Source organism: Chiloscyllium punctatum, chromosome 1, assembly GCF_047496795.1.
Source record: "Chiloscyllium punctatum isolate Juve2018m chromosome 1, sChiPun1.3, whole genome shotgun sequence".
Lineage (NCBI taxonomy): Eukaryota > Metazoa > Chordata > Chondrichthyes > Orectolobiformes > Hemiscylliidae > Chiloscyllium > Chiloscyllium punctatum.
In genome coordinates, this window is record NC_092739.1 from 111947426 (window position 1) to 111966025 (window position 18600).

At 40.5% G+C, this 18600-nt stretch overlaps 1 protein-coding gene across 4 annotated transcripts in view; it reads left to right on the plus strand.

Moving 5' to 3' along the window:
- The window catches only part of LOC140478739 (probable E3 ubiquitin-protein ligase HERC1), a 342968-nt gene that overhangs the window by 213993 nt on the left and 110375 nt on the right, over positions 1–18600 (plus strand). For 3 of the 4 annotated variants that reach the window (XM_072572083.1, XM_072572056.1, XM_072572064.1), the window contains exons 41-45: positions 1005–1106; positions 3212–3425; positions 4575–4702; positions 13605–13837; positions 16298–16563. In XM_072572083.1, coding sequence (XP_072428184.1) covers positions 1005–1106; positions 3212–3425; positions 4575–4702; positions 13605–13837; positions 16298–16563 — 943 coding nt within the window. The remainder of the gene's footprint in view (positions 1–1004; positions 1107–3211; positions 3426–4574; positions 4703–13604; positions 13838–16297; positions 16564–18600) is intronic. The other variant, XM_072572075.1, reaches the window with a different exon arrangement.

Consider the following 18600-nt stretch of genomic DNA (forward strand, 5'->3'; position numbering starts at 1 on the left):
TTTAAAGGTCCTGTTATCCATGCAGTTTGTCTCCTCCTCAGACTATTTCTTTGCAGTCATAACCTACTTTCAGTTCTTTGATCTTCACCTTTAGGTGATAGTCTTTTCAGAGTAACTTCTGGACGTCCACATCATAATATAGACGTTCCCCGAAAATGGTGGAAAAATTCAGCATCTATGGAGAGAAAGCCGAGTTAACTAAGAAGGGTCACTGGACTGAAATGTTAACTCTGCCTTTTCTCCACAGATGTGGAGTTTTACTCGCAATTTCTGGTTTTGTTTCTATTTTCAGCATTCACTGTTCATTGTGTTTTTTTTATTCATAGACATTTGTTAGTCCACTCGTCACCTCTTTAAAATATTATAACCTACTCTTTACAAATCCACTCTGCTCTCTCTGGTCAGCTGAAAATTTTCAAAGTGTTTAGACACTTATTCCTGAATTATAGACTTTGCAATTTTCCAGCAACTGAAGTTAGATTAAACACTGTATAATTTCTCATTTGATGTTTTTAAAATTTGCAAGAATGAGCATATGAAGAGCAAGGTCACAGACACTACACAGCAGATATATCTGATAACATATGGACAGTGTTATAGTAAATAGACTTGAGTCTTTCATAGAGATGAGGAGCAAGCAGCCTTGGGGATAGTCTCAGTGTGCAGATAGCATTGGTATGAAGCACAAAATAAAACAGCACGTAGTGATTATCTGGAGGTTTTTTTCCTTTTCCCACCATGTTTAGCCTCATGCCATGATTGAATTTTGCAAGCACCCAGGCCATGCTCTCCTTACTATGTACAACTGTGCTGTTTACACTTTAGGTGGCTCTCTGTCTTTTCAAATATATTTTGAAAGTAAAATGCAAAGATTTTTTTTACAAAGTTATCTTTGTGAAAGGAAGTTCTGTAATTTTATTCTTAAGAAGACTTTTGATATCTTCAGCAAAGGATTGTAAACGTGTTGAAAAATAATACCATAATTTCTCCTTTATGCTCAATAGATTGTAGACCTGATCCTCCTGAGAATCCACCACCTGTTGCTGTTCCTTTGCTAGAAATGGGGTTTTCTTTGAGACACATTTGCAAAGCAGTTGATGCTGCAGGTACAGTAAAACAGTTTGAGATCCTGGTTTAGTTAATTTTTTTTGATACGTGTGTTCATGGCAAAATAGACATTTAAGGGCAATATTGATCTTGCAATTGCAATGCATTTTTGAATAAAAGGTAGGCACATAATTTTATTATATGAAGCATTGATCAGAACTCTATTCATTCTGAATATTTCCAATATGACTATACTTTGCCCAGAAGTGCTGAACTCAGTTTATTTCAAGACTTTCTCAATTTTAAATTGAAAAATGGTATTAGATATCAGATTCAAATGAAGGATCTAATGATGCTGAGACACTGTCAAAATTTTCTAAAATTCAATCTGTTAATCAAGGATTTATTTAGTGCAGAGCAACTTCTATTTAAATTGTGCCAAGGAGAAATGAAGGCTAAGGTTTTAGGACTGGTGCCCAAAATTTTGCTCAGAGGTTAATTGTGCAAAGGGAAGTGTTGGAGAAACCTAAAATGAAATTCCTGATAATATGCACTAGGTGGCTGAAAGAAGAATGGTAGCTTGTGGGAAAATGGAGGGCATACATGGAGGTTTGGATGACTGGCAAAAAACAGAGTATGGGGATAACGGAGTCTTTTTCAGGATGGCAGCTGGTGACCAATGAATCATAGATTCCCTACAGTTTGGAAGCAGGCCATTTGGCCTTCTGAAGAGATTCCCAGCCATAACCACCTCCCTACCCTGTAACCTGACATTTCCCATGGCCGATCCACCTAGCCTGCACACTATGGGCAATTTACCGTGGCCAATCCACCTAATCCACACACCTTTGGACTATGGGAGGAAACCAGAGCACCCAGAGGAAACCCCTACAATCTGAGGGAGAATGTGCAAACTCCACTCATATGGTCTCCTGAGGCTGGAATCGAACCCAGGTCCCTGGTGCTGTGAGGCAGCAGTGCTAACCACTGTGGTGCCTCTATATTTTAGAATCAGAGAGCTTAGATTACCATCCATATATCCTAAATAATTATTATGAATGGTGCCTCTATATTTTAGAATCAGAGAGCTTAGATTACCATCCATATATCCTAAATAATTATTATGAACTAGGAAATGTGAGTTTTACTGGTGTTAAATTTTTCTGGTCACACAGTTCAGGACCTCTGTTCAATTCAGCTAAAAATAGACGAGGGTGTAATGTGATTAAGTATCAGGTAGGAAACTGAAGGTGCAACAAACCAAACTATTTTGTTAGAAGTCAAAGAGGGAGAGTAGTTGTCAATGCTACTAGAATATAGTTAACATCCGGAGACAGCAGAGAAGGGGAGGGCCTGTGCAAACAAAATATAATTATCCTGCTACATTCTTAATCAAAGAGTCACAGAGATGTACAGCATGGAAACAGACCCTTCGGTCCAACCCATCCATGCCAACCAGATATCCCAACCCAAACTAGTCCCACCTGCCAGCACCCGGCCCATATCCCTGCAAACTCTTCCTATTCATATACCTATCAAAATGCCTCTTAAATGTCGCAATTGTACAGCCTCCCCCACTTCCTCTGGCAGCTCATTCCATACACGCACCACACTCTGTGTAAAAGTTGCCCCTTAGGTTTCTTTTATATCTTTCCTCTCTCACCCTAAACCTATGCCCTCTAGTTCTGGACTCCCCGGCCCCAGGGAAAAGGCTTTGCCTATTTACCGTATCCATGCCTCTCATAATTTTGTAAACCTTTGAGGTCTCTCCTCAGCCTCCGACACTCCAAGGAAACAGCCCCAGCCTGTTCAGCCTCTCCCTATAACTCAGATCCTCAAACCCTGGCAACATCCTTGTAAATCTTTTCTGAACCCTTTCAAGTTTCACAACATCTTTCCAATAGGAAGGAGACCAGAATTGCACGTGATATTCTGACATTGGCCTAACCCTCCATCTTAATTTCATTTAAGGTGGTAGAATAGTTTATTCAATATGTCTTGTGAGTATCAGATTCCATTTAATACAATAATGGAAATACTTCAGTTACAAAGTGATGACTTACATACTTATAATTTGTCAGATTTAATGTTTGTCTTTAACAAGTACCTTTCTGATCTGTATGCATAGATAAAAAATACATTTTGTTAATCCTGTTATGTGTAGGTGTTTCTGGAGATGCCGATCCACAATCAATTGAACAACTAGCCAGTTGGATGCTGGAACATCCACTACCAGAGGAACAGGAAGTCATTGTTTACTCCTCAGCAACCATTGAGAATGATTTGGAGGTACCTGTGGAATCCGAGGTTATAGTACACAACCGAGCAACAACACTCGTGTCTCCAGAAGCTGTTGACAGGGAAGATGCAATTGAAGGGTAAGCAACAAGTCTAAAGAAGATAAGTATTTTAGTGTTTCTTCATAAATCTATCACTAATGTCAGATCATTTTGGCTTGCGAATTCTTCACTGGATATTTTTCTAGAACTAGCTTTGTTTTTTGCTTGGAATTAGCAAGGTGGTAAAAGGATTTAGTTTGAGTTGAAACAAAATTGCAGTTGAGTACAACTAATAAGGGTTGATGGAACATCTGTTAGGTGATCAGAGTTATAAAGGTTTTGATTAGTAGAAATAGTTTTTTTTAATTTCTTATGTTTAAACTATAAATTGAGTTGTAAAATTGAACAGACACAAGGCAGGTTAATGACAAATGTAAACTGTAGCATAGGTGTGGGATGCAACTCTACAACATATGAGATTAAGGGTCACTTAAGTTTTAGAAGTAGCAGTAGACACTTAATCATGTTGACATAATGACCTAACTATTCCTTTTTAAAACTGATTGCTCAGATGTATAGTTCAATCAATGAGGCATATCTACAAATATATATTGTGTATGAAAGTGTTATATTGCTTTGGATAATATATTGAATACGGTGTTAGTCATGATGCCAAGTAAAATTTATGCCACTATTAGACACTTTAAAAAAGCAAGTATAAAAGGAATGAGTTATGAGGATAATATAAGGACATTTAGTTTTACAAGCTAGATTCAAAGAGGATTGGAGAGCATAATTTAAGTATTAAATGTTAGAAAGCAAGTGACTTTAACCAAGGCTTTGAGAGCATATAGCACAAAAACCCTTACATAGTGAAAATGGAACAACCTGCAAAGGAAGGTAACCAAGGCAATAAAGTTTTTGTTTTAAGTACAATTACTTTTTGGTCCAGTTGTCCTTTTTCTCATTTCTGAAGTAACAATTACACTGAAGTCGAAACATTAACTTTGTTTCTCTGATGTTACCTGACCTGCTGAGTTTCTCCAGGACTTTGTTTTTTTTTTGCCTTTTCTCACATTTACTCAGTCAATACTCCTAATTGTAGAGTGGTGGATACTGTATTGGTGGTGTATTAGAATAATATTTTATATGTAACAAAACACAGTTGTGTTAATAATAACTAGAGCTTCCGATTGACATTTTACCTTAATCTTTTGTTTCTCCCCATCTTCCTCCCTAATTGAGCAGAACAACTGATGGTTTGGATCAGATAGAAAGAGGAAATTTTATAGATGTGCATTTGACAAGAAATAGGCCTCCACCTGCTCGAAGGCGCAGAGCGAGTCAAGGACAACGATCTGTATTCAGAGGAGCTGGTAAGATACAGTTATATGACAATACCACTCCTCATTCTGCTGTTTTTATTATCAGGTTGACCTAGAAAGCAGGTATTTTGCTGCCAGTGGTGGGGATGCACATTATCAAAGTAAACAGGAAAGAAGAGTAAAGAGTGGTGTAAACATAAAATCAGAAATCTATGACTAACTAAGGAAGTTAAGAGCTGTATTCAATTAAAAGAAATTTACAAGGTTGTAAAGAAAAGTCAGGTATACAAAGCCTAGATGAGGAGTTTGTGAAATGTTTTTCAGGTAATTTCTTAGCCTAGCATGTTCTGGAACCAACCAGACTTGGTGTTGTGCAACAAGATACAAATATACAAATCAGGAGCAGAAGTAGATCCTTTAACCCCTAAACCTGCTCCTCCATTCAATAAGATCATGGCTGATCGGTTTTGTTTGAAATTCTACATTCTTATGCATCAATCCAGCAATCCTTAACAGTGTTCAATGAATCCACCCCCACCACCACCTGAGGCAGAGTTTCTCAAAAATTTCTTGACTTCACATTTTCCCACATTATACTTCAACTGTCAGACTTTGACCTATTCACTCAACCTTTCTATATCCGTCTGCAGCACTTTCCTACCTATCTTGTCTGCAAACTTATGTATCATGCCTTCACAGTTATCTAAGTCTTTGATGTAAATTTTTTTTAAAAACCCAAAGCCCCAACCTCCAAAGTCATACAATGCTCTGTGAGAGAGAAAAAAATCTCCTCAGCTGTCCTGAAAGGGCAACACCTAATTTTAAAACAATGGTCCCTAGTTCTGAACTGACCCACAAGTAGAAACATCCCTTTCAAATTTACCTTGTCAATACCATTCAGGATCTTAAACACTTCAATCAAGTCACCCCTTATTCTTCTAAACTCCAGTGGAATCAAGCCCACTGTGTCAACCTTTCCTCAAAAGACAATCCAGCAAACCTCCTCTGAACTGCTTCTAATGGTCTGAAATTGCTTCCTTTAAAGAGACCAAAATTGCATATAGTGCTCGAGGTGCAGTCTCACCATTGCCCTGTATAACTGAAGCAGTGTGCCCTTGCTTTAATATTAACTCATTTCTTAATAAAGGATTTCAACCCATTATCCGCCTTGATTACGTGCTGAATCTGCATACTAACCTTTTGTTACAAATACACACATTCATGTAAAGCCTTCTGTACCTCGCAATTCTGAAGTGTTTTTCCATTTAGATAAATAATGTTTATTTGATTCTTTCTGTCAACGTGAACAATTTCACACATCCCCCATTAATATCTTTAATATTCCTTTAATGAATCGAAAGGGCTTAGACAGATATGGGCCAAGTGTTGGCAAATGGGACTAGATTAAGTCTGGTCGGCATGGACGAGTTAGAGCAAAGGGTCTGTTTCTGCGGTGTACATCTCTGACTTTGTGGATACCCTCCAGTGTGGTACCATTAATGTTGAGGCAGGACTTCATCTCCACAAGGATTGTGTTAGTGGCAACTCCTACCAATACTGTTGTGGGAAAAGCATCTACAGCGGGCAGATCGGTGAGGGTGAGGTCAATATATTTTTCCCTCTTTATAGGTTCTTTCACTATCTATTGCAGACTCGGTTTTGCAGCTATGTTCTTTAGGACTCGACCAGCTCAGTCAGTCGTGGTGCTGATGAACCACTGTTGATGATAGACATTAAATTCCACACCCAGAGGATGCTGTTTTCTCTTTTAGTACTTCCTCTGTGCTGTTTAACACAGAAGAGTATTAACTTAATAACTGAAGTGGTGTGGTAAATGATAATCAGCAGCATGCTTCCTTGTAAATGTTTGACATTATAGTATGAAACGTGATTGATTCAGGAGTCAATGCAGCAGAGTCTGCTGGTGGGCGGTACATACCCAAGGCTGGTGATCTTGGTATCTGGGACATCATAATGTTCACAGAATCATACCTTGCAGACAATGTCAGAGTATTGCTTGGCTAGCCTATGAACCAGCTCTCCCAATTTTGGCATTGGTTGCCAGATGATAGCATGGAGGATCTTGTTGGGTCTTCGGGCCTGCATTAGCCAGTGTTTCTGATGTCTAGGTTGATATCAGCAGGTCCATCTGGTCTAATTCTTCTTGAGGCATATCTATGTACCCAGCTATAACTTCATTAGTAATAGCAGGTTCAGGGTGATCATTGCAGGGTCAACGTGGTTTTGCGAAAGGAAATTATGCTTAACCATTATTGAACTTCTTTTGAGGAAGTAACATGCTATGGATAAAGTGAACCAGGAGATGTATTGTTCTTAAATTTCCAGAGGACATTTGAAAGAATGCCACACAAAGGTTAAAGTTGAAAAGAAAAGCTCACTGGAGAGAATACATATTGGCATGGATAGAAAATTGGCTTGAAAACAGGAAGCAAGAATTGGCTTAAATGAGTCTTTTCAGGTTGGCATGAATAATGAGTAAGTGTAGAGAAAGTGAGGACTGCAGATGCTGGAGAGTCAGAGTCAAAAACTGTGGTGCTGGAAAAACACAGCCGGTCAGGCAGCATCCGAGAAGCAGGAGAGTCAACATTTCGAGCATTCGTGATGAAGGGCTTACGCTCGAAACGTCAACTCTCCTGTTCCTCGGATGCTGCCTGACCAGCTGTGCTTTTCCAACGCCACACCTCTTGACATTGATAATGAGTATGTGTCACAGGGATCAGTGCTGGGATCTCAGTTGTTCACAATTTTTATCAATGACTTGGATGAAAGGTCAGAGGATTTGTTACCAGATTTGCTGAAGATGCAAAAATAGATATGAAAGTAAGTTGTGAAGAGGCTAAAAATTGTAAGAGTGCTACAAATAGATATGTTAAAGTGAGTGTGCTAAAATGGGACAAATACAGTATGAAAATGTATTTGTATTTGAAAATGTACTGTATTTATGGGCGGCACGGTGGCACAGTGGTTAGCACTGCTGCCTCACAGCGCCAGAGACCCGGGTTCAATTTCCGACTCAGGCGACTGACTGTGTGGAGTTTGCACATTCTCCCCGTGTCTGCGTGGGTTTCCTTCGGGTGCTCCAGTTTCCTCCCACAGTCCAAAGATGTGCAGGTCAGGAGAATTGGCCATGCTAAATTGCCCCTAGTGTTAGGTAAAGGGGTAAATGTAGGGGAATTGGGTGGGTTGCGCTTCGGCGGGTCGGTGTGGACTTGTTGGGCCGAAGGGCCTGTTTCCACACTGTAAGTAATCTAATCTAATCTAAACAAACAAAAAGCACATTATCCAAATGGTGTGAGAGATTGCAGAGCTGAAAGATGCAGATGGAGCCGGGTGTCCTACTGCATGAGTTGGAGGAGGCTAGTTTGTACGTATAGCAAGCAATTAGGAAAGCTAACAAAATGTCATCATTTATTACAAGGGAATTGAATAAAAAATTAAGAAAGTTATGCTTCAGTTATACAGGACACTGGTGAGAGCACATCTGAAGTAGTGTACAGCATTGGTCTCCTTATGTAAGGAATGATGTAAATAAGTTGGAAGCAGTTTAGAAAAAGTTTACCAGACTAATTCCTGGAATAGGCTAGTTAACGTATGAGGAAAGGTTCGACATGTTTCACTGGAGTTTGTAATAATCAGATCAGCCATGATCTTATTAAATATTCAGCTTGTTTGCATGTTATGAGCAAGGTTGTCAGGAGAGATGTTGAAACACTGTTCCCTTAATTGTAGAACTAGGCACATACCATATATATTCTGGGTTAGTGGTGCTGGAAGAGCACAGCAGTTCAGGCAGCATCCAAGGAGCAGCGAAATCGACATTTCGGGTAAAAGCCCTTCATCAGGAATAAAGGCAGAGAGCCTGAAGCGTGGAGAGATAAGCTAGAGGAGGGTGGGGGTGGGAGAAAGTAGCATATACCCATGTAAAAGTCGATCTCATGTCAAAGTCAAAAAGGCATTATTTTTGGTCAAAAAATCTTGTATTTTCCATATATCACAGAGGAAATTACATGTTCTCATTAACCCACTTAAAAATACCGGTAACTCTACTCATCGCTCTTTGTTTACTATATTACGTCTCTATTCTTTCTTGTGTTCATTCATTCATAACTCTACTTAGCCCACTTGGTTTACTACAGCACATTCATTCAGACTAAGTCTATTGGTACCTATCACACTTTGTTCACTATACATCCAAAAATTAATATCGTTAAAATGATAGTCACTTTAATTGTGAAATTACATCTGAATAAAATTGAGATATATTAGCTGCATATATCTTTTGATTCTTTGACAAATGTGTTAATGTAGCTGAGGTTCATTACATAAGAGAGTAAATGGGAGGGAAATGGAAGAATTTGGCAGGAAACATCAAGACACTTACACATTCAGAATATAATAGATGTTTCATTTTAAATGTGCCATTATACCAGGCCATGACGATGTTGAACTGTGCAGGATTACAATGACTCTTTGACTTGTTAAATTTTTGTATCAGTATGTATAAATAAAATTTACTCCCAGTAATACATTCTTGTTTCTTGTGCTTTTACCCAGTAATTACCTTTATTGTAATTCATTGTGTTTTTCTTCTTGACCTGGGATTAGTTAAGCGATCAAATCACATTCTGCTGATAATACAATATTTCGAACTGCAGCATGAATTTCAGCCCCTCAAAACAGTGTCTGTGTAATAGTCGACCCTTTCAACTGAACCTTTAAAAATAGTCTAAAAAAATTTGACTTTTACCCAAGTATCTACGGTAATCTCAGGATCACGGAAGACAGATAGGGAGGGAATTCTTCATTCTGAAGGTTCTCTCCTGGGAAAGATGGTGGTGCAATGGTAATGTCACAGAACTAGTAATCCAGAAAACCAGGCTAGTGTTCTGGGAACATGGGTTTGATTGAATCCCCTCATGATTTAACTAAAAACCCATCTACTTCTTTAGGGAGGAAAATCAGCCATCCTTTACTGATGTGACCCACTTTCTGACTCCAGACCCACAGCAACGTGGTTTGACTCTTAATTCCCCCTGGGCAATTAGGAATGGGCAGAGTTGATAAAGCGTGGCACTGGAAAAGGCACAGCAGGTCAGGTAGTACCACATACCACACTTTATCAACTCTGATTTCTCCAGCATCTGCAGCGCTCACTGTCTCCTGATTAAGAATGGGCAATAAATGCTAGCCATGAATGAAGAAAACAAAAACCCAGAGAGTTGGTGATACTTAGTTGTACATTCTGAGATAGAAATGATTTTGAACTCTTAAGAGACCATTGTGGGCACTGAATAGGAAAGTGGATTTGAGGTCAATACTCAGCTTAATCCTTTTGTATGACAGCACAGGCTTGTTGAGTCATGTGGACTATCCTTGCTCCTATGAAATTCCTAATTTTAAATTTTAGGTACATGAAAAGTGATAGCCCATGCATGTAAAGAACTAGGAGGAGAAGGAGGAAATTCAGCCCCTCAAGCCTGCTCCGCCATTCAGTCCAATCATTGCTTCTCCCATCGCTCCTTGCTCCTTGCTCCTTCTCACCCCTCACCTCTCCTTGCTCCCCGCTCCTTCTCTCCTTTCACCTCTCTCTCCTTTCACCTCTCTCTCCTTTCACCTCTCTCTCCTTTTTTCTCTCCTTTCACCTCTCACCTCTCCTCTCACCTCGCTCCTCTCACCTCGCTCCTCTCACCTCGCTCCTCCCTTCCCCTCTCCCTTCCCCTCTCCCTTCCCCTCTCCCTTCCCCTCTCCCTTCCCCTCTCCCCTCTCCCCTCTCCCCTCTCCCCTCTCCCCTCTCCCCTCTCCCCTCTCCCCTCTCCCCTCTCCCCTCTCCCCTCTCCCCTCTCCCCTCTCCCCTCTCCCCTTCCCCTCTCCCCTCTCCCCTCTCCCCTCTCCCCTCTCCCTTCCCCTCTCTCCTCTCCCCTCTCCCCTCTCCCTTCTCCCCTCTCCCCTCTCCCCTCTCCCCTCTCCCCTCTCCCCTCTCCCCTCTCCCCTCTCCCTTCTCCCCTCTCCCTTCTCCCCTCTCCCCTCTCCCCCCTCCCCCCTCCCCCCTCCCCCCTCCCCCCTCCCCCCTCCCCCCTCCCCCCTCCCCCCTCCCCGCTCCCCCCTCCCCACTCCCCCCTCCCCTCTCCCCCCTCCCCTCTCCCTCATCCTCAACTCCACTCTGCTGCCTGCTCTCTATAACCCTTCAAGCCATTGCTAATTAAAATCCGAGTGCCTAATATCTGTCTATCTGCTACTTAATTTTACTCCATGTCCTAGCATCCACTACACAATGGGGTAGTGAATTCCACAGATTCAAGACCCTTTTGAGGAAAATAATTTCTCCTCTTCTCTGTTTTAAATCTGCTACCCTTTATTCTAAAACTATGACTTCTCATTTTGGATTGCCCCACTTAGTCATTGCGACATACAGCACGGAAGCAGACTCTTCAGTCCAATTAGACAATGCCAGATGTAATCCCAAACTGAACTAGTCCTGATTTGGAAATGCCGGTGTTGATCTGGGGTGTACAAAGTTAAAAATCACACCACACCAGGCTATGGTCTAACAGGCTTAATTGGAAGCACTAGCTTTCCTGTTTGTGTACTTATCAGAATGTCTTAAAAGTTGTAACTGTGCCCACATCTATCACTCCCTCAAAAAGTTCATGCAAACTATTCTGTATTTTAAAAAAAAGCACCTCTTTTCTTTTTTTTTAAATCTCTCTCCTCTCATCTTAAAAAATATGCCCACTAGTTTTGAAATCCCCATGAGGAAACATCCTTTTTTATGTCTACCTTGTCAATCATCTTTAACATGTTACTTCCCTCAAATAGATCTCCTCTCCTGTTAAACTCCAGAGATTATAGGCCTAAACTGTTCAATTTGTTCATCATAGGAACAGTTCCTTATCTCTGGAATTGATCTTGTGAATTTCATCATCAGTGGTGACCTCCAAGTGAAGCGAAGCTGTTGTCTCCTGCTTTCTATTTATATGTTTGTCCTGGATGGGGTTCCTGGGGTTTGTGGTGATATCATTTCCTGTTCGTTTTCTGAGGGGTTGACAGATGGTATCTAGATGTATGTGTTTATTTATGGCGTTGTGGTTGGAGTGCCAGGCCTCTAGGAATTCTCTGGTATGTCTTTGCTTAGCCTGTCCCAGGATAGATGTGTTGTCCCAGTCGAAATGGTGTTTTTTTTCATCCGTGTGTAGGGCTACGAGGGAGAGAGGGTCGTGTCTTTTTGTGGCTAGCTGGTGTTCATGTATCCTGGTGGCTAACTTTCTTCCTGTTTGTCCTACGTAGTGTTTGTGGCAGTCCTTGCATGGAATTTTGTAGATGACGTTGGTTTTGTCCATGGGTTGTACTGGGTCTTTTAAATTTGTTAGTTTTTGTTTGAGTGTGTTGGTGGGTTTATGTGCTACTAGGATTCCGAGGGGTCTTAATAGTCTGGCTGTCATTTCTGAAACTTGTTTGATGTATGGTAAGGTGGTTAGGGTTTCTGGCCGTGTTTGGTCTGCTTGTCGTGGTTTGTTCTTGAGGAATCTGCGGACTGTATTTTTTGAGTATCCATTCTTCTTGCATACGTTGTGTAGGTGGTTCTCCTCTGTTTTCCGAAGTTCGTCTGTGCTGTAGTGTGTGGTGGCTCGTTGGAATAGTGTTCTGATACAGCTTTGTTTGTGTGTGTTGGGATGGTTGCTAGTGTAGTCAAGTATTTGGTCAGTGTTTGTCGGTTTTCTGTATACACAGGTTTGTAGTTCTCCGTTGTCCTTTCTTTCAACTGTGACGTCCAGGAATGCAAGTTTGTTGACAGGCTAAGCAAAGACATGCCAGAGAATTCCTAGAGGCCTGCCACTCCAACCACAATGCCATAAACAAACACATAAATCTCGATACCATCTGTCAACCCCTCAGAAAACGAACAGGAAATGGCATCACCACAAACCCCAGGAACCCCATCCAGGACAAACATATAAATAGAAAGCAGGAGACAACAGCTTCGCTTCACTTGGAGGTCACCACTGATGATGTTACCTAGCCAGGTAATGAAATGTCTGGATATCAAACCTACAGCTCAGCGAGCAAACCTACACCCTAAACAAAATAATTGGCACAAAACTAGCAGTTTTATGTAGATCACAAAGCTGGCTAATTTTGTGGGGTTTTATTGAAGGTCAATTAGTTTTACATTTGCATAGTGGCATTGTAGCATGCAGCCACTGTATTTTACTGGTTGAGATTGACACAAGGTTCAAACAGTGGAGAATTGTTCCATTGTCCGAACTTTGCGCTGTTCTCTATAATGAAAGTAAAATGTTAATTCAATTAGAATGAAATGAGTTCTGATAATTTCAAGCAATGACAGATTGATAATTAGCCATTGTCCCAGAAAAACCAAAGGGATCTCTCTCTCTCTCATTGCTTACTTGACAGACCACTGTGAATGACCAGTGTTGGTAATGAACTAGTGCTGTTGGTGAAGCTACTTGGATGCTGCCTGAACTGCTGTGCTCTTCCAGCACCACTAATCCAGAACCTGTTGGTGTCATTGTGCATCTCTCTGATCGTGTAGCCATCTGAGTTAAACAACCCCTAAGCAAAGTCAGAAATCACTGGAAATGTATGACAGATGACTAGACTATGTTGGTTCTAATAAAACAGTCTTTCACATTGTGGGTACTGAGTGAACTGCGATGTATTCCATCATTTCTTTTCACCATGACCATGTATATTAGTTAATTTAGTTATATTAGTTGAATTGGAAATATTAATCTTTTTAACTAAAATAGTTTGCATTTTTCTATTAATGTTCCAATTGCTAGAGGCTGATAATTATAGAACACATTCGTAAGTGTTGTGTATCATTGCTCAATAATCTATTTGCAGACTAAATTTAAGGAAGTAATAAGTCATACTTTTCATTTGTAAATGCCTAAAATGTTTATCCTTAAAGAATCTAGATCTCCTCAGCTGGTTCAGTCAACATTAAGAAGAGAACCTGGAACTGCAGGATGGCAGGAGGTTGATGCTATGTCTGACCGCAATCTGGATGGAGAGTTGGAGCTCTGTTTTTCTGAGGATCCATTGTCTGAAGGTTCTGTTGAAGATATGTTTCCTTCTGAATGTGGTACTGAAAATGAAGCACAAGGCATGTGGTTTTCTGAGATGATGGATTGGCCTAACATGGTAAAATCATAAACCTTTTCTTAATGTTGTTCTCCCTTTTATTAAATAATTAAGTATATGTCTCTATTGTTTCATATCAAATGTGAATATTTTATTCTTTATTTACCAATTGTTATTTTAAATGGGGAAAAAAGTCTTTAATTTTGCTTACTACTTTATTGTTACACTTCTCCCCCATGCAATATATGAGAAATCATAATAGTTCACTGAATAATACTTGAGGAAGAAGATCAACAACAATGTAGTTCCATTTTTGACCCATGAGGGATTGTAGAAATGACCATTAGGCATCTAATTTATTGACTTCAACTCTTTTTTTGCAGCACAATCTAATCTACTTAATTTCATTCTTTTTCATTACTCCTAAAAAAAAACATTATTTTCTTCTTTCTCTAGTTCCCACCACAAGTGTTGAATAACAAACTTTAAAAAACAATGTTCCCAACTTGAATGCCTTCCTGGTCCACTTGTCTTTTCACTTGAGAATCTAGACCCAACATGGAAGGTTTAGTGGTTAAAACAATAAAATTACTTCAAATTACAAAGATGGCTGCTGAATGAGTAACCTTGCAACCTGTCATTTCATTTGGAATCTAATGTCATAATTATTCTCTGCCTTTTCAAAATTTTCTACAGCAAATGATATTATTTCTAAAACTAATCTCAACACCCTGACCTAGGCTTGTGGAGTAGTGATATTTTCTAGTGTCCTTGTATCTCTACCCCATGGTTCCTGCTGCAAATGTTGGTTGGTCAGAGACTACTTCCCTTCACTCTTACGCCTGCTGATATTACTTATTTGACACAATTGAGAAGTGCCAAATTTCTGACTTTTACCTTGAATTAGATTTCAGGGCTAGGGAAAATGGTAGTCACTTCTCACTAAAGAGTAACCAATTCATGGTCTAAAACTTCTGTTTGTTTTTGGTTTGTTGACTTTTTTTTTAGATAGAACTCCTACAATCTATGTATTTTGAATACATCTCTAAAATGGTATTTCTGAATAATTTTATTGTAATTATTCTGGAATTTAATATTCTTAATTCATCCTGAATAATTTTTTGATAATTTTATCTGAATGCTGTCACAATTGTGGGTGAGTTGGTAATGTTTTTCATTTTGAATGCAAGAGCCATTTCAGAAATTTGATTAATCATTCATGAAATGTGAATGTCACTGGCTATACCATCATTTGTTACCCATCTCCAGTTGTTCTTGACTAGATTGGAGTGAGCTACTGTAAGATGAAAAAAATGCAAGAACGAGAAACAGAGCATTCATCCCCAGTTTTGATATCCTTGTAACCATGTTTCTATAACATAAGATCATACCCCGTTAACCTCTTTTTATGCAGTTAATTCATTCTCTTGAACCTCTGCAGTTCATGTGGTGTTGGTACAACCATAGTGTTATTTCTTTTTGACTCTATACAAATTTGAGTGGCTTGCTAGGACATTTCAGAACACACTTAAGACTAACACACATTGCTGAGAGTCGAGATTCTTTGCCCAGGTAAGAATGACAATTTTATTTCCCTTAGAGAACAAAGAATTAGTGAGCCAGATTTTCTTCTTAACCCCAAATCAATGATGATTTCAAGGAGTAACTTTTAATTCCACATGTACTAATTGAATGTAAAGCTTCAGCTGCTAGGGAGCAGATTGGGAGATGTGATCTTTTATTATTGCAATGATATAACCACTATACTGCCACCTCCCCATGAGTACAATAATTGGTGTTGACAATCCAGTGCCGTACTGAGAGAGTTTTACTCTCTTCAAAATGAGACACTGAATTGAAGCTCAGTATTAGTGGGCGGCACGGTGGCACAGTGGTTAGCACTGCTGCCTCACAGCGCCAGAGACCCGGGTTCAATTCCCGCCTCAGGCGACTGACTGTGTGGAGTTTGCACATTCTCCCCGTGTCTGTGTGGGTTTCCTCTGGGTGCTCCGGTTACCTCCCATAGTCCAAAGATGTGCAGGTTAGGTGAATTGGCCACGCTAAATTGCCCATAGTGTTAGGTAAGGCGTAAATGTCGGGGTAATGGTGGGTTGCGCTTCGGCGGGTCGGTGTGGACTTGTTGGGCCGAAGGGCCTGTTTCCACACTGTAATGTAATCTAATCTAATTCCCCCTTTGGTGGACTTAAAAGATTCCACAACATTATTTTTAAGAGGATCAGCGGAGTTATCTGCAAGGTACTGATAACTATTTATCTACCAATCACCGTAATAAAACAGAAATATTGCTCTTTCTGAGGACTTGCTGTATTCAAATTGGATGTAATATGTTTGATAATACAGCAGTAATTGATTAGCTGTAAAGCACTTCGTGGTGTTCTGAGATTGTAAAAAGCATCATTTAATGGCAAGTTTGTTTTCTATGTATTAACATTGAATGTGTAAATAAGAATTTTGTAGATTTTCTTGCATTTTACCTAAATGCTTTGTGAACTCACTCAGTGCCAGGACACCTCAGATGTAGAAGAGATTGTCATTTGTGAACTCTGTGATACTCATACAATGCAGTTCAACAGTCACATGAAGAGACATCATCCTGGTTGTGGAGAGAGTGCAGGTCATTTGGGATATCGGAGTAATGGAGCCTATGTTGATGGTTGGTTTGGAGGAGAGTGTGGCACAGGGAGCCCATACTACTTGATGTGTAACAATTGCCGTGCAAAGTACCTAACAGAAAAGCCAAGATACAAGCAAGCCAAATTAAATCGGTGAGGATAATTTAGTAACTTTTTTTTATTTTTGTTGAGGTTTCTGTATCTTAAGTCCCTTAGGGAGATGTAAGATAAAGAACTTCAGATTATATCTTTTTATAGTTTAAAAACTCAAATTTTCACAAATCATGGGTTACAAAGGAAAGTGACTTATTGAACCATAAAAATTGGAGAGAAATAGATCTATCCAAATTGTTAAAGTTATCCTTTTATTGTACTGTTTCATGTTTTAAAATTGTTGTGCTTAGATTACTTAGTGGGAGAGAACCCCTAAATCCAGCTGCAACAGGGACAAGTGTGTCATTTAATTAGCTCCAATTGTTGTTGGAATCACTTGGAGAAATTATTCTGTTTCAGGAACGAATTCACAATGTTTTCATATGTTACTGAATGCAATATTAATTAATGTTTTATTATTATTTTTAATTATGATTAAGTAATTAGCTTTTCTGTATATGTGGGCAAAAACTTGAAATCCTAGTTTTCAAAGAGTGTTCCTCTTCGGAGTAATTGCAACAACCCTACCAGGGTAGGTTTCATCTGTCTAAGCTTTAATTCTTTATACAAGTTCTGAACACTTAGTTCAGTCTAGCTGTGGTACACGCTAGGTATGAGAATGTTGTCACAAGCTTCATTTATTAAATTAATTGCAGTAAGTACAAAATAGTAGTGAAATTAATAAGTTCAATTTGGAAACCAGATTCATGAATTCCTGTTGATTGTGGCACTATCTCCTGAAATGTTCTGTTGACTGCACTCTTGCTTCTTCCTGATTTTCTTCTTTGAGTTGAATGTCTGCTACTCGATGCTAGTTTTAGTTAATCTGAGTCAAAGCTTAAGTGTATAATTTGTGGTGTTTCTGTGATCTCATTTACTTATAAAGTTGTAGAGTCATAGAGTCGTACAGCACAAACAGACCCTTTGGTCCAACTCGTCCGCGCTGACCAGACATCCCAATCTGACCTAGTCCCATTTGCCAGCATTTCCCCCATATCCCTCTAAATGGAACATAGAACATAGAAAAGTAAGCACAGAACAGGCCCTTTGGCCCACGATGTTGTGCCGAGGGTTAATCCTAATGTAAAATGAAATAACTTAACCTACGCCCCCTCAACTCACTGCTATCCATGTGCATGTCCAGCAGTCACTTAAATGTCCCTAACTGCTGGCCATGCATTCACAACTCTCTCTGTAAAGAACCTCCCTCTGAAGTCCCCTCTATACCTTTCTCCTAATATCTTACAACTATGACCCCTCATACCAGTCAATCCTGCCCTGGGGAAAAATCTCTGGCTACTGACTTTGTCCATTCCTCTCGTTATCTTGTATACCTCAATCAGATCATCTCTCTCTGTCTCTCGTTTTCTCTCGCGCTGTCTCTCTCTCTCTTCTCTCTCTCTCTTTTCTCTCTCTTTTTTCTCTCTCTTCACTCTCTCTTCACTCTCTCTTCACTCTCTCTCTTCACTCTCTCTCTCCTCTCTCTCTCCTCTCTCTCCTCTCTCTCCTCTCCTCTCTCCTCTCTCCTCTCTCCTCTCTCCTCTCTCCTCTCTCCTCTCTCCTCTCCCCTCTCTCCTCTCTCCTCTCTCCACTCCCCTCTCCCCTCTCCCCTCTCCCCTCTCCCCTCTCCCCTCTCCCCTCTCCCCTCTCCCCTCTCCCCTCTCCCCTCTCCCCTCTCTCCTCTCCCCTCTCCCCTCTCCCCTCTTTCCTCTCCCCTCTTTCCTCTCCCCTCTTTCCTCTCCCCTCTCTCCTCTCCCCTCTCTCCTCTCCCCTCTCTCCTCTCCCCTCTCTCCTCTCCCCTCTCTCCTCTCCCCTCTCCCCTCTCTCCTCTCTCCTCTCCCCTCTCCCCTCTCCCCTCTCTCCTCTCTCCTCTCCCCTCTCCCCTCTCCCCTCTCCCCTCTCCCCTCTCCCCTCTCCCCTCTCCCCTCTCTCCTCTCTCCTCTCTCCTCTCCCCTCTCCCCTCTCCCCTCTCCCCTCTCCCCTCTCTCCTCTCCCCTCTCTCCTCTCCCCTCTCCCCTCTCCCCTCTCCCCTCTCTC